The 16,570-nt window shown below is 37.9% G+C and overlaps 1 protein-coding gene across 6 annotated transcripts in view; it reads left to right on the forward strand.

Moving 5' to 3' along the window:
* The window catches only part of LOC127418372 (ETS-related transcription factor Elf-1-like), a 60,231-nt gene extending 49,956 nt beyond the window's left edge, over positions 1 to 10,275 (forward strand). For 5 of the 6 annotated variants that reach the window (XM_051658992.1, XM_051658988.1, XM_051658989.1 and 2 more), the window contains 7 exons: positions 932 to 1,100; positions 3,999 to 4,106; positions 4,325 to 4,486; positions 4,740 to 4,823; positions 5,397 to 5,589; positions 5,685 to 6,035; positions 7,471 to 10,275. In XM_051658992.1, coding sequence (XP_051514952.1) covers positions 932 to 1,100; positions 3,999 to 4,106; positions 4,325 to 4,486; positions 4,740 to 4,823; positions 5,397 to 5,589; positions 5,685 to 6,035; positions 7,471 to 8,272 — 1,869 coding nt within the window. In that variant the 3' untranslated portion in view covers positions 8,273 to 10,275. The remainder of the gene's footprint in view (positions 1 to 931; positions 1,101 to 3,998; positions 4,107 to 4,324; positions 4,487 to 4,739; positions 4,824 to 5,396; positions 5,590 to 5,684; positions 6,036 to 7,470) is intronic. The other variant, XM_051658993.1, reaches the window with a different exon arrangement.
* Positions 10,276 to 16,570: the final 6,295 nt, after the last annotated feature.

Consider the following 16,570-nt stretch of genomic DNA (forward strand, 5'->3'; position numbering starts at 1 on the left):
GTAACTTTGTAAACAAGGTGGAACATGTAGAAATAATTTGTATCACTTAACTTGTACTGAACCCTTTAAGGGAAACAACATAGTCTTTCAAAACCATCGATGTTTATATATTGATTAAAAAAATAGTTATCCAGTTGTCATGAAGGACTGGAAAAGTAATGGAATTTCATTGGTCAAAAGGGGTGGGAACCCTGTATCTAGAACGGCAGTTTTGGCCGTAAATGGATGAGAAAGCCCCTCAAATTGCTGGCTAACAATGAGTGCAGCCCTGACTTATCCTGAGCGAGAAATGAAGAAACCATTGGGTTTTTTTTTTGTTTTTTTTACTAAGAGTGGTGGTATATTTTGGCAGGAGGGTTGTGCTGACTGTGGCAGGGGGTGAGGAGCGTTTTCCTGTGGCTTTGGAGTCCAGAACCAGCTATTTCCTCTGTTCCCCCCTGTGCAGTGTGTCTGTGATCTCCACCCTCACTCAGGAATGCTGCAGTGGAAATGAGGAAGCCTGGACTGGTGTTCTTGGTATGGAGTTCATGAGAGCAAGCAGGGTTATGTGTATACATACCTTACTGGAACTATCACACAGAACTTCTGTGTTTACATCATTCCCTCACATGATACCACACAGGCCTGTCTCTGGCTTATGGATAATGTCTTGTTGTTATGCTGATGCGCAGTGGAGTCCAAACAAATGACGGAACTGGCTCAGGTTAAAGCCATTATGAATGGGCCATTAGCTGCAGCCTCTGTGAGTACGAGTAACCAGGATGATTGTGGAATAGAGGCTTTCATCTACGGGGAAGGGGCAAATTCATGTGTTTTACAGCAATTATGGTGCACTTTACTGTCTTTCTACAAAAATCATTGCACAATGTTGAGTGTATTAGCTTGATTTTAGATCAGTGATGCATTTATCTCTCTGTTTATTCCATCACAGCTGGACGACCCTTCAGTGTTCCCAGCGGTGATCGTGGAGCAAGTGCCCGCCGCAGACCTCCTGCAGGTGTACTCTGGACTGGAGGCCGATGAGGTGACTAATGGCATCATGGTGGACACCATTCAGGATGTGGTGGAAGAGAACATCATGGGAGATGTGGGCCTGTCTGGTAAGTGCAGCTCGTGATCACAATCATAGCTGCCATTTACGGTGGGACTTTTTTCTGTGACAAATTTTTTTCCCACCACTTGATGAAAGTCTTTCTCGTATTGAAAATGGGAAAAAATAGCTGGCGGCAGGGATGTAGCCTATATAAAATAGAGGAATTGCCAAGCAAAATTTAAGTTTTTAATGTTTTGCTGTGCGTTTAAGTAGTATACATAAATGCAAACAAATACATCTCTGCTCCTTATAAATATCCAGTGCCATGGAGTTGAATTTGTTTTTTAATTTATTAAAACAAACTTAATATTCATTGGGATTTGCACCTAGCAAAAAGGTGCTTTGCATGAAAAGTAAAAAGTGTACATCTAGACATACAAGCCATCATCCTATAATCAAAGGTTTCAGATTTAATGATGATATTATCAAATAATGTTCACCGATCAGCCACAATATTAAAACCACCTGCCTAATATTGTGTAGGTCCCTCTTGTGCCACCAAAACAGCGCCAACCCGCATCTTAGAAAAGCATTCTGAGATGATATTCTTCTCACCACAATTGTACAGAGCGGTTATCCGAGTTACCATAGATTTTGTCAGTTTGAACCAGTCTGGCCATTCTCTGTGGGCCTCTCTCATCAACAAGGCATTTCCGTCCACAGAACTGCTGCTCACTGGATGTTTTTTGTTTTTGGCACCATTAGGAGTAAATTCTAGAGACTATGTTGTGTGTGAAAATCCCAGGAGATTTTATATTTAGTGTACAATGGGGCTAAAGGCTAATCAGGGTAAACGGCTCCTTTGATTTTTTTTCACCCAAAACACTAAACAGCATCAAAAACTACTACTGTACTTTCCTAAACACCTGTTTGACACTATGAACTGTAAAATGTTCCTGTTCCATGAGATCATTATGTGTAATGTTTAAAGTTTGATATTAAGGTCATTTGATAATATTTAATATATATTTTGTAAATTTATGTAGCTAATGAATGTCTTGGAAATTATCACATTTATTTTGAGACAAGATACGTATTTGTCATTTTCAATTTTGTTTGATGTGATTATATAAAAAGAAAATTCAATAACTATCCAATAAGTGAAAGGATAGTATTTGGGGTAAAAAGGCCCCTATTAAACACATCGTTCTTCTTAAGTTTTTCTTAGATTTGTTATAAACAAAATTAATAATTCCCCTTGCCACCTTTTAAAAATATGTGTGTATATATATATATATATATATATATATATATGTGTATGTGTGTGTATGTATATATATATATATATATATGTGTATGTGTGTGTATGTATATATATATATATATATATGTGTATGTGTGTGTATGTATATATATATATATATATATATATACATATATACACACACACACACACAGGGTTGGGGAGTAACGGAATACATGTAACGGGATTACGTATTTAAAATACAAAATATAAGTAATTGTATTCCACTACAGTTACAATTTAAATCATTGGTAGTTAGAATAAAGTTACATTCAAAAAGTATTTTGATTACTGAAGAGATTACTTTGCATTTTATTGTCATTTGTTTCATTTAATATTTAGTCCTTTCAGATGGAAACATTTATACATATAAATGATGTGATCCAAAGTGTATATTAACAGCGGTGAAACACTTTCTTATGATGTGTTACATTCATACGAGCAGACAGAGAAGTAAGTTTGAAGTAAGTTTGGAGCAGAAGAAACAGAAATAAACCTTGTGTAAATTGTCAGCTTTACGCTAAGCTAAAATGCTATTTCTAGCCATTTTACATACACACATTACCAGGCACGATCATATTTTTTTATCAAGAAAATTCACATTGGATCATAATTTCTTTTTTTCTAGTAAGACCTTTGATATTAGAGCAAAAATCATATTCTTGATAATAATTTTTGTATTGTTTTCCTGTAAAAATATCTAAAAATCCTTAAAACAAGATCAATTTGATTTATCTTGTTTTAGAAACAACACTGCATATGATATTTATGTTCTTCAGAGAATGTATTTTTATCATGTGTATTTTACCTTACTGTACTGGCAGAGTTTTTATTGACAAAACAAGTGAAAAAAATCTTCTCCAGTGTTGAAGAAGTAATCCAATACGTTACTGACCTTGAGTAATCTAATGAAATATGTTACAAATTACATTTTACAGCATGTATTCTGTAATCTGTAGTGGAATACATTTCAAAAGTAAGCTTCCCAACCCTGTATATATATTTTATTCAAAACAACCTTCTGTTGTTATTTTCACAGAAATTATGTTGTTCCATCAATATTCAATAAAAATAAATGTATTTCTTAAATCTTGATACACTTTGTGACCAAATATGTGACAATTGATGTTTGAAGAAAACAAATAAAAATCAAGGTAAATATCACTTGTAAGCAGAGCAATTTTATTGACCATCATTTCCAATCAAGCTTTAATTTTGCCAAATTATGCAAAAAGTGAAAATATTATTTAATGTTGTGTATTTAGAAGATATACAATGCTACGTTCAGAAATTAGACTTCGCAAGACAAATGAGTTAGATATTGTTTTTGAAAAAGGTTAAAAATGTCATTTCCACCACTGAATTCTATTAAACACAATACAGAATTTGAGATTTGCTGGAAATAAAATGACATAAATCTCCAGTGGTGCATGAACACACACTGTTGGGCATTGTTAGTAGGCAGTTAAATAAACAAGCGAGAGTGTGAAAGAATATTTAAACAGGATTTTACTTTCTAGAAATTCACAGGGCTGAAAGTGAAAGTTAAAGAAACACCCATATACCCAATAAAATAACATGATCGTAACTATGTTTCATTAGCGAAGTACCACTGAAGTGAGAGAAACGTGTTTAGTAAGTGATTGTTGTGCTTGTCCACAGTAGAGACCTCAGTCTCAGGTGGAGAGGACAATATGGAGACCATTGAGGCAGCTGAAGCCCTGCTGAACATGGAATCTCCTAATAACATCCTGGATGAGAAGCGGATGAGTATGTGATGACTCACTGTCTGTTTACTTGGTGCTGTTTATTTAGCAATGCATGTGGGGAGACTTCTTGAAAACACTTTATACCTTCCCGTCATGTTAAGTCATTTAGCACACACTGGTCCTATTTTTCATACTAGTTAAAAAATAAAAAATAAAAATTGGGATGTTTGAGGAAGCAGTACTATAAACAGCCTCTCACTCTTAACATCTGCTCTGTAGTTCACACATATGGGACAATGCTGGAATCACCCCTGACTTACATTTCCCTGCGTCCAGAGCAGCTCTCAAATGGCTGCATGGATGTTCATTTGGATGAGGAGACATCCTCCATGGATGAGACCCCTCAAAAGAACCTCTCCAAGCCTACCAGGAAACCCAAAGGTACCACTAAATCTCCAGTAGAGGGCAGTGTACACCACAGTCTTTATCTCTTGATGTCCTACTTTACACTAAACACTGAAGTTGAGACAAAAGAATGCAAAAGCAGCCTAAGGTCTCCAACCCAGGCAAAGCTGGTTAGGAGGATTTATTTTAATCAAATAAAATATTTTCTTTTTGGCTATAGGATGAATGGTTAATGAATTTAATAATTAGTCTGTTACTATTTTTCAAACTTCTTTTAATCTTTTTGCAGTGCGTAAACCAAGACCGGTGCGGCCTTGCTCTCCCATTACCAATCCCGCTCTCCCGCTGAAGAAAAAAAGCAAAGAGGGCAAAGGTAAGCATGACCTCACATTGCTGCTTGAGCGTAAAGGGAAAAAAGTTGGAAAGTAGCACCGCGCATCGCTCTTACCGGGGCTTTGCTGCCGGAGAGAGGCAGGGCTGGGGCTTCTTAATTGATGAGGTGCCCTCAAAGTGGGAACTGAAAGTGATAGCGGGCTGGAGGGCACATCGATGCTGTCCTGATACAGGCCCCTTATGCATGCGGCCCATTCCCAGCTCAGAGAGGAGGCCGGTCGCATACATATACATCACCCTGACATGCCGGTCTTTTCACTCTCCAGCCCCTGCTGCCAGGGTAGCTGTTTTTAACCACTTCTGGCCAAGGCACACAACAAACAAGAATAATCTACTGCCAAGCCCCTCTAATTAATTCCTAGCCCGGCATAGGCTTGTGCGAAAGGACAGTTGATTTATTAGGGTTATGAGAAAGAATCCAATAATTGCACCTCTGCCAATTTTGTGTGTTAAATAAGACCTGTGGCATCGGGTGTGAAAGATGAAAGGTGTTTAAGAAATCTAAACTTTTAATGAGACAACAGAGGACTATAAAAGACTCTTGCTGTTGCAGGTAATACTATCTACCTGTGGGAGTTCCTCCTGGCCTTGCTGCAGGACAAAAACACCTGTCCCAAATACATCAAGTGGACGCAGAGAGAGAAGGGCATTTTTAAGCTGGTGGACTCCAAGGCTGTGTCTAAGCTGTGGGGCAAGCACAAAAACAAGCCTGATATGAACTACGAGACCATGGGCAGAGCACTCAGGTGAGCCGATGGCTTCAAATGCTTATCACCCAGAGGGACCAATCATGCCAGAGGAATTGCTTTTCCTGACCTCCTACTTCCTCTTTCTCTACTAGATACTATTACCAGAGGGGTATACTGGCCAAGGTTGAAGGACAGAGGCTTGTTTACCAGTTTAAGGAGATGCCATCAGATCTGGTCATTATTGATGAGGATGATAGTCAAGGGGACGACCACAATGCTGGGTACGGAGGGCACCGCTCGGCCCCTCACGGACGGAGCATGGGGCGCAATACATCACGCGCACAAGGGAGAAGCTCTGGAGGCACACAGGTGAGGTCAGTGAAGAGAGAGATGAGCCCCGGGCTGACCAGCAATGGAAAACAAGCAGAACAGCTGCTGCAGACTGTCCATGTTCTGCAGCCAAATCAGGGAGCTGCTGTCCCAGCACCTACACACTCTGTAAGGTGAGAGACGTGTGCATGCACAAACAAAAGCACATACAATCTTCACACACCACAAGTAGGGGTATGGACATGTTTGCTTATAAACGAAAAAATACTGTTGAGACACTCTATATGTAAACGTTCTTCTTAGGGATGCCAGGGATGTCAAGAATTCTCATAGTCGATTGCTTTAAGATTAGTTTGCTACTATGTGCTTTTTACTGCCAAAAATTAAGCATGAAATTTCTAATTATTTAAAATGAAAAACATACATGCTAGCATGGATTACATGTAGGGAAATGTACATTGATTAATTTTTTTATTTTTATTATTATGTCAACAATAACAAAGAAAAATCTAGAAAGAATTGATTAAAATAATCCACTGCTGGGTATTTACCTGCTTGAGCTACATGACCTGAAAAGCTAAACACTGGCAAACTGAACCGGAGTTAAAGTAAACCCTGAAACTTATCCTATATTACTGAGATTAATAAAAGCAATATTGTAATATACGCAGTAACTTCTAAAAATGAAGGTAATACTTCAGTATATTCATTATATGCTATTAGCTCAGGACAGTTTTCTCATGTTGTGTACAGTATGTAAAAAAAATGTAAAGGAATATTCTGATTTCAATACAAGTTAAGCTCAATCGTCAGCATTTGTGGCATAATGTTGATTCATTTCGTCGCGTCCCTCCTTTTATTTAAAAAAAAAAAAGAAGAAGCAAAAATCGAGGTTACAGTGAGACATTTGAATGAAAGTGAATGTGGCCAATTTTTGGAGGGTCTAAAAGCAGAAATGTGAAGCTTATAATTTTATAAAAGCACTCATTCATTCTTCTGTTAAAACTCATGTATTATTTGAGATGTAAAGTTGTTTAAATTGTAATTTATACAGTCATTTTAGGGTTTTAGTGTTTGTTGACATTAAAATTGGCTATAACATTACTTTGAAAAGGTTAGTAAGTGATTTTATCACACTAAAATAATGTTTACATGCATATTATTTGTTTTTGTGTGGCTATACTTTTGAAACAGTGAGGATTGTTTGTGGTAATCAGTATTATGTCACAAATCCTGTCGATATTGAACCCAGAATATTCCTTGAATATGTTTATATACTGTATGTTTAAAAGTGAAATGTTAATAGAATGTTTTGTTTTTTTCATGTTTGAGTATTTGGTTAAAGATTGAGCTGATATAGTTTGACATGTCTTTGACGTGCACATTATTGTCAACTTAGATATTTTTGTTGACTAAAATGATATGCCATTTTTGTCTAAAATTGACTAATTTAATGAATTTGACACAACAAAGTTTGACTAAATTTAAAGGACATTTTTTTCAAAAGTGTAAAAATTAAATACACTGTCAATGAGCTATACTAGCCTGTGTGATTGGTTCCAGCTATAATGTTTTTGGTTTGTAAACCCATACTTCCCTATCACCCAGGACTATTAATATGCCAGGCACTGTTCCAATGGTCTTCACGTCTGGAGCACAAGGAGGAGGTCCAGTCACCCTGCAGACCCTGCCCCTGTCCTCTGTCCTAACCAATGGTGATTCCTCCACTCACCCCTCCCCGCCTCGGGTCATTCTCCACACTGTGCCTTCCACTAGCCCTGGGGGTAAAGATGTGCTCACCATCCAGACTGCCTCTATGACGACCGACAGCATCCAACACCAGCAGCTCCTCGTGTCTCTGGGCTCATCCAGCGGAGGGGTCATCAGCACCACCCCACAGCAAGCCGGGTCTCTTAATGGCATCACCCGCATGGTCACCCTCAATGCCAATGGGCAGCCCGTAGTGGCCCAGCAGCCCGGAACAGTCATCGCCACTGTCCTAAAGCCCAGCGAGCTTCAAGGCCTGCAGGTAAAAGAGGAGATGCTGGAGCCCCAGTACCTTCAGTGTCTGGTCAATAGCAACCCCATCGTGACCCCATACTGCAAAGAGGAGATGGATGAGGGGGTGGCAGAGCTGAGCTACAGGACTGTGATCATCAACAGTGCAGGTCAGGAGCTGAACCAGACCATCAACAGACACTCAGACGTGGGCTTGCAGCTGGCCAGCAGCCCCAGTGAGGGTCTCACCCCTGTGGAGGAGCTGGAGGTGAGGGGTGAAGTGGCCCTGCATCCAGATCAAGAGGCCAAAGAGCTGTTTGAGGCCTCTGATAGTCTGCAAGATCTTCCGGTCTCCATACAGATACCTGCCTCCCACTTCATCCAGGTAAAATCGGAACCTGTTGAGACCTAAACTATCTGCAGAAGCAGAGGAATATGGACACAATCGACCAACACATGAAAACAAAGACATGGTCCCAATTGTTAGAATTGGTATTGACCTGAAGACTGTTGTTTACTCAAAGTTATTGTGCCTAAATCTGAACATTTAAGGGATAGCGACCACAATGTCATAAAAGCTCTTTTGGCTTGCTCTCTGACACCCCCTCCAAACCCAACAGAAGAGCAGCCATTCTCAAACCAGGGATATTCCCACCATATGTGCCAGTTGAGATTTATCTGTCTCTGCTAACTCATCTCCACAGATGAATCCAAAGACTTGATCCAACAGAGGGACCAAAGGAGGAGTTGGTGGATAGCCAAAATGAAACCAACAACACACCATTGACTCTAGGAGAAAGACCACATTTGCTTGGGACTTGCAAGATAGAGAAACATTTTGTTTCTCTCTGATGTAGCATCATCTCCATGGACTACAAAACCCCCAAAAGTATGCCTTTTGGAATAAGACTAAGAGTGCCTCATGAAAAGCCTGCAGGTGGTTAATACTTTGTTTTGGAATTGATGTTTTGAAGGGGAAAACTGTATGATTCACTCTGTTTATAATTGAGAATTATGACATGATCTCATCCCCCCCATATAATAGTGCTGACCAGGTTATTAGCTTTCCATAAAATGCAAATTGAAAGCACTGTGCTTTCATGGAAATGGGCATTGCTGTCCAAAGAGACAGTTTAAGTCAACTTTGTTTGTACATAGTAACCGAGTAGAGTATAATGACAAATTCCCAAGTCATCAGCTAAAGTATTTCCCCATTATAATCTTGTTCATATGAAATGGAGCGCAATATATATATATATGTGTATATATATATATATATATATATATAATATACAACTGAGATTACAATTTATGGCCACAAATTTATTTATTTTCTGAATTTCTAAATTCTGTATAAAAAAAAAAAGCCTTTTTTAAAATAAATGCAAAAATGAGGGGAAATAAATATAAATATGCAGTATGTAGTGCTAATTTTACTCATAGCAAAAAAACAAAAAAAAAAAACAACAACAAAAAAAAACAAATCCAGTATGTTTGTTAATTGCAAGCTGTATTTTTTTTTCGGTTTAAAGCATTCCATGTAATCTGCACACCTTTCATATTGTATCTATTTTTTCATTATAAGGGGTTAGGAAAGTAGCTTTATGAGATTGAAATATCATGCTGTTCTTATACATTGTTTTGTGTTTAAAGCCATTTTTACAGTGTACTTGCTATCACTTGATCGATGCATTCCCTAACACACCTGTTTTTCAGGACAAAGTTTATCACAGACTTTGTCACGAGCACAGCTGGTGCTGTCTATGAAATTTAGGCTGATGCTTCTTGGTAGACTTGTTAAATGTTTTTATTTGTAGTGTTTCCATTCCTTCCTCGCATCATTTATATCCAATGAATCTACAGCACACTTTCTTAATAGCTGCATCTCTGCTAGTAGACAGTTTGGATGTTGGAGCCATGTTGATCCTGAGCTAACTTTGTTGTAAATTAGAAGTGACTGAAGTTTTGGACTCCCTGAAGCCCAGATGCAAGGCAGCAGGCCTCTGCCTCTAATTTAGTTTGACAAACATCTGAGAGCTGCTAAATTTTGATGGTGCTGCTCTGACAATTGTGGCTACACCATGTATTATGCAATATTACGTCAAGACAATGTGTGATCTCGTTCGTAATGTAAGAAAAATGTCCTATGCACTGCATTCTGGCCAGCATGTGGTCTTTATACTTGCTTTGTCTGAAATTCTGTTGACCACAGAAATGGAGATCATTAGATTATGGGTAAAGGTATGCCATTGCTCTTCCTGTAATTTCATCTTGCCTTTTCTTGGGGCTTTTCTTTGTTTTTCTATATTCTTATAGTAGACAAAATTTGTTTTCTAAAAAAAAATAAAAATAAATACAAATAAAATGAACCAAAGGAGACTAAATATAATAAAACAAATTTTGCCTTAATGAAAACTTGTGATTTATTCCCTTTTGCCATAGAAATTAAAACTCAAGTTTGCAGACTGACTGGGTAAACATCACAAAACCCACAAGGCTGATGCAATAATTGTTCCATTGTTTTAAAACGGGTTTACCTCCTAGTGCATTTCCTCAAGTGTTTCTCCTGTTAACGTGAATTAACAGAGGTCAGACGCCCTCACAGGTATCATGCAGCATCTTGCTGACAATCAAGTCTGCTACGGGGAGCTCTGTTTCCTGCCATATGTGTTCTTATGGTAAGAGCATCAGCATTTTTAACATTTCCACCCTCATGATTTTACATCTGAAGTAATACATTTTGAGAGCAAAGTATCTGTCAACAACTAAACACGGGATTTAGGCTATCATCTCACAGACTGCGAAAGGACACAAAATTCTTTCCTGCCGGTTTTGACACCTGCAGGTCTGTGTGTTCTGTGACTTGTGGCGAGGATAGAAATTATTGTGTGTGTGAGTACTCAGTGGTATGGGGTTGGAGAGGCTTGCTGTGGTCTTATATTCAGGGATGTGTGCGCGCACGTATTTGTGTCCACTGATGGAGCCATCTGGCAGCTGGTACATGCTGGAGTGCTTACCCTCAAGTATACTATTCACACACAGCTGCAGATTACACAGCATTCTGAACCCTACAGGCAACTCTGAAAAATAAAACAATAACATCCACAACAACACAATACCAGAACTGTTAGAGGCAACTGTAGCCACAAGTTTGGACTGAGCAAAATGGCAACAGAAAGTGGTCATTAAAAACAGTTGGCCTGTGAAAACTGGAAGATATTTTATCACATCTTGGAAAAATATCATATATGTTACATGTATTAGGTCAGTTTAAACTTTTTGTTTCAACATCAAGATTTTGGGTTAAAATGTTTATCCAACACTTAAACAGTCCTTTTGTGTGAAAATACATTTTGAAAGTATAATATATGCAGTATGAATGGATAGTTTTTGTCCTTGATACTGATTGGTCAATATAACTTTCCAGCTATGTTAAAACACATATACAAACTAATATATATATATATATATATACACACACACACACACACACACACACACACACACACACACACACAGTACATGCATGTATATATTAGTATTACAGCTTGTTTTCAGCCATCTTGGTTCTGGAAGTGTTTTTCGCATTCTTTTTTTCCATAGAGATTTTATAAATTGCTTCATAGAAGTGTTCCAAGCCATTAACTAAACCAACCAGCTCCAAGTTAAATCACAACATTACAAACATTGATTAGAAGCAAAACAGTATTTGAAAATCAAACAAAAATATACAACACTGTATACTTAATGTCTTTAATGAACTGATGAACAACCATCTCATGAGCATCGTGAATGACAGAATCGAATTGAAAACGATGGAAATACATAAAACAATTAATTTACAGTTGTTGATTATAAGTAAAGAAACAATATATTTTATGTAGTTCATTCATAAGTAGTTCATGGAAGTGGGTAGTCACTGCATGGCTCTTTTGCTGCGACCCACTGATTGGTGGAACTTTCTCTGCAGAATCATGGGTAGTGTAGTTATTTGCCACAAATTCTGCTATTAAACACGATTTATTTAAAAATTATGTTGAAATAACACTGATAGAGTTAGCAGAGAGTTCTGATACTGTAGGATCAGCCACATTATGGCGACTAAGTGACAAGTGCCATTTCCTCTCAGACATTTTTGCATCGGCTCCGGCATTTACCTTCCTTTGTGGCGTGCCCAAAAGTGCGTTGCGTCAGCAGTGTGGGAGACCTGGATTCAGATCTCGCATTGACACCAGGAATGAATTATGTTCGCATAATCAGTGACAATCATGATTCTGAGGTTGCATTTTTACCTCTAACATTAAATTTTTACTCCACTGATGGTTAGGTTTAGGTTCTGGGTTTGGGCTGGGAGGCACAGTTTATAAAAAACTGCATTCACTCTATTGCAGCATGTACTGCTGAAAACAACCCTCTTTTGGCGGCCCTCCATGAACTTTACACCTGGAAAATGGAGCTCATGTGTGCCCATAAGCCCAACAACACTTAATGATTTGGCCACTGGAGGGAATGTTTTTAACTTCGTTAAGCAAAGACTGATTTTAAAGAAAAGTTAAAATACTGGGTGTTTCTCAATGCTAAGAATGCAGAGAATGGATGTTTTTATGAAGACCAGCCTTGACAAGCTACTTGGAAGAATGAACTTGGAAGGAAAGGAGGATATAAAACATCTATTGTGAGCTTTGAGATGTGCTGCAATCTTCCTGCTGTGCAATTGCCCATCCCAGCACATTTGTAGCCAGTGAGAGAACTACTGCCATTATCAAACACCAGTAACAACATTATTATCATCACATCAGTGAGATTTTGCAGTACTAGTGACACATTAAAAGAAAAAAAGTCTTACTACTCATTTCCTCCATGCGTTTATTACTTTATTAAAATGATGCCCAACAACAAATGTTGACCGAGTATGATGACTCTCATGATCTGTCAGACTTTCTTGAGCTTACAGCGGGAAACATTTGAGAGAAAACGCAATGATAAATGTCCTCCAATGTAGTCCTGCTGTGACTTCTGGAAAGTCAAATAAGTTCTTGGCCACAAGTCACCATCCAATGCATCCTCGATATTCGGCCTGATTAAGAACACATCCGGGTAATTTTATGCATTCACTGTACTTTGCGTTCTTGAGTATTACAATTGAACTTCAGCAGTGGATGATGATGTTGAACGAGAACCACAAGACCGCAAGAACACATCAGAACGCACATTGAGAAAAAGCCACAACTGTTTCCGATTTCACTGTGAGATAAGTCTGCCGTTGCACTCTCTTGAACAAAATTTGGGTGGGGCAAATCAAAAGGCTCATCCCTTTATGTTAAATAGCCAATAGCCTTTAGTTAACATCACAGCCATGAACACGATTTGCTACTTGCTATTAGGGGAAGGGATATTTTCATTCTAGAGGGCACTTAAAGAGATAGTTCACCCAAAAATGAAAATTCATCATTTACACACTCTCATGCCATCCTAGATGTGTATAACTTACTTTCTTCTGCAGAACACAATTTTTTAGAAGAATATCTCAGCTCTGCAGGTCCATACAATGTAAGTGAATGGATGCCAAAATGTTGATGCTCCAAAAAGCACAAAAAGGCATCATAAAATAATTCACACGACTCCAGTGTTTCAATCCATATTTTCAGAAGTGATCTGATAAGTGTGGGTGAGAAACAAAACAATATTTAAGTCCTTCTTTGCTTGAAATTCTTCTCCCTGCCAAGTAGGGGGCAGTATGCATGAATAATGTGAATCACCAAAAACAAACGAAGAATGTGAAAGTGATCTGTTTCTCACCCACACCTCTCATATCGCTTCTGTAGACATTGATTTAACCGCTGGAGTCTTGTGGATTACTTTTATGCTGATTTATGAGATTTTTGGAGCATCAAAATTTTGGAACCCATTCAGTTGCATTGTATGGACAAAATGAGTTGAGAAATTCTTCTAAGAATCTTAATTTGTGTTCAGCAGATGAAATAAAGTCATACACATCTGGGATGGCATAAGGGTGAGTAAATGATGAGAGAATTTTAATTTTTCAATTTTTAGGAGTACACTAGCATATACAGTAGATATTCACAGAGCTGAGACATTCCACATAATCATTTAATGTGTGGTCCTAAAAACGGCAGGTATGCCTATACAAGCATTAGAAAACATGCTATACTTAAGATAAAGTACAGTCACACTGCAGGGCATGGTTTGACATGTCAACTTACCTTTTTAAGTAGCTTGTTTTCATAAGATCATAAGATCTATGACTCCTTGCATACTGTAGTTCCAAAAAGAAGGCAGAACATTTGTATTTAAATTAAAACTTATTTCTAATTTCTAATAAGCTGCAATTCACCAGTGTCACTCCCGAGTCTTTACATCTACACAGCTGCAGAAAATCAGTTCAAGGAACGTTCTATTTTTAAAGCAAGCCAAGAAGACAAGTGGCTGGAGGCCAGTGACATGCTTGAAGAGAGCGCGTGTTTATTGCATCATGGCCTCTCTGGAGTGAGGAGTGGCGGGGCAGCTGAGGGATGGCGGTCATTAGAAATCTGCCTCCAGTCAGTGGGGCTGCCGAAAGATTACTCACACACCCAGGATACTGCCGTGCGCACACACATGCATCAGACCAAACAATGCGTTCGTTCTGCAACTGGACTCAAACGACATCCACTCCAGTTATGTCCTTTGTTCATCAATTCATATTTACATCAAATTCTTAAAGCGGCCGTTTCACAGCGGGAATTTATAGAAGTTAAAAGCAATACTCTGACACGGCTATTAAACTTCTAACCCTCCACTGCCTGAATTGCTCAAATTTGAAAAATGAAACAATCAACACGCTGGTATATTTCGCGGGTTATATCAGAATAATTCACTGAGCTATTGTCATATCTACGCAGAACCACTGGATGGCAGTAGCGACACATCTCAGTAATCCACATTTAACAAGCGATCTGCTCTCTTCTGTTGTACATCTGCTGCTTTCGATCAGAAAAGTGTGCCTGTAAAACACAGGCAACCTGCTTCAAGTATGCGAATGGGCGAGTTAAATCCTGGTAACGAAAACAAACAGCTTGGAGGTAAATTACAGTGCACTTTTGATGTGCTAACAAAAGGAATTAATTCACATGCCTACCTGTGCAATCCCCAGTCACCTTCTTTCACTGATCCAGACTTATTGAATTTGTGCCCTCAGTCTAATGCATTCATTGTTGCTGCAGGATCAGTCTCAACCTTTCAATGTCTGCGACTGAAATAGTAGAGGCAGCTCTGAGTTTTTGCAAAAGAAAATAGGCACTGTTGACTCTTAAAGGGATAGTTCACACAAAATTACTCTCATTTTTTCCTCACCCTCATGCCATCCCTGATGTTTATGACTTCTTTTCTTCTGTTGAACACAAATGAAGATTTTTAGAATATCTCAGCTCTGTAGGTCCATACAATGCACGTGAATGGTAGCCAGACCTTTGAAGCTCACAAAGCATATAAAGGCAGCATAAAAGTAATCCATATGTCTCCAGTGGTTAAATCCATATCATCAGAAAAGATATGATAGGTGTGAGTGAAAAACAGATCAATATTTAAGTCTTTTTAAAGATAAATCTCCACTTGCACTTTCACTTCCATATTCTTCTTCTTTTGTTTTTATGACGATTCACATTCTTATTGCATATCGCAACCTACTGGTCGGGGCTGGTCAGAGGTGGAGATTTATAGTGTTTCGCCGAACATTATTACATACATCAGGTCTTTAGCAACCTAGCATGTATATCTATCACAAATGGATCTACAAAATGCTCAGATGCCCAATGTAAAACTTTCAAAACATTTTCAAGACAACTAGAAAATATTGGAACAGAATATATTCTGTTATTTTTGTTTTATGTTTTATTTTTCAAAGAGAGGATGCAACAAATGGAGAACCGGATTCAGTACTTTAATGCTGAAGTTTTATGAGACACAGCTTGCTGTCAAACACATATTGAGCTACACATCACACATACGCTACACATATAGTAAGCTACACATATGTATTTTCTTAGGTACTTATTTAGTCTAAATAGATTAAATAAAAACACACAGCATTTTAGTAGTACGTCCAATTAAAAAGCCATATCATACTGTTCTTCATGTATTGTACTTGCTAAAGTTTACTTGCTATTAAAAGTTAATCACAAATTTTATTTGCCTCTATTTCTTTGGGTTCTACAGTACCTTTGTTATGGAGATTGATTTAAACATGATATACAACATATATTATGCATCATATTTGATATGTATATCAACATACCAGCACAGTTATGTGTCTAGAAATAGCTATGAAAACATAAAGATACACACATCTAGAATATCATGTACTTCAGTATGAGGGTGTTATGACATTGTAAGCAGCTCGGTTGAATTCCCAGTGACATTATTTCCTGAAGGAGTTTGCTCTTTGCCTTTAATTATATGTAAGTGAATTATAGTGAAACATATTTTTGCCTGAAACCTTTATTTTAAAATGTAAGAAATAAAGCACCCACGATAACACAGTGATGCATTTTAAACAAGCTGTATATGGGCAAAGGGATTTCATAAATCCTCTCCCCAAGGACAGTTTGTCTGCAGAATTAAGGCATAACTGCATACTGAATTATATATATATATATATATATATATATATATATATATATATATATATATATATATATATATATATATATCA

The sequence above is a fragment of the Myxocyprinus asiaticus genome, chromosome 27 (assembly GCF_019703515.2).
Source record: "Myxocyprinus asiaticus isolate MX2 ecotype Aquarium Trade chromosome 27, UBuf_Myxa_2, whole genome shotgun sequence".
In the NCBI taxonomy this organism is placed as follows: Eukaryota; Metazoa; Chordata; class Actinopteri; order Cypriniformes; family Catostomidae; genus Myxocyprinus; species Myxocyprinus asiaticus.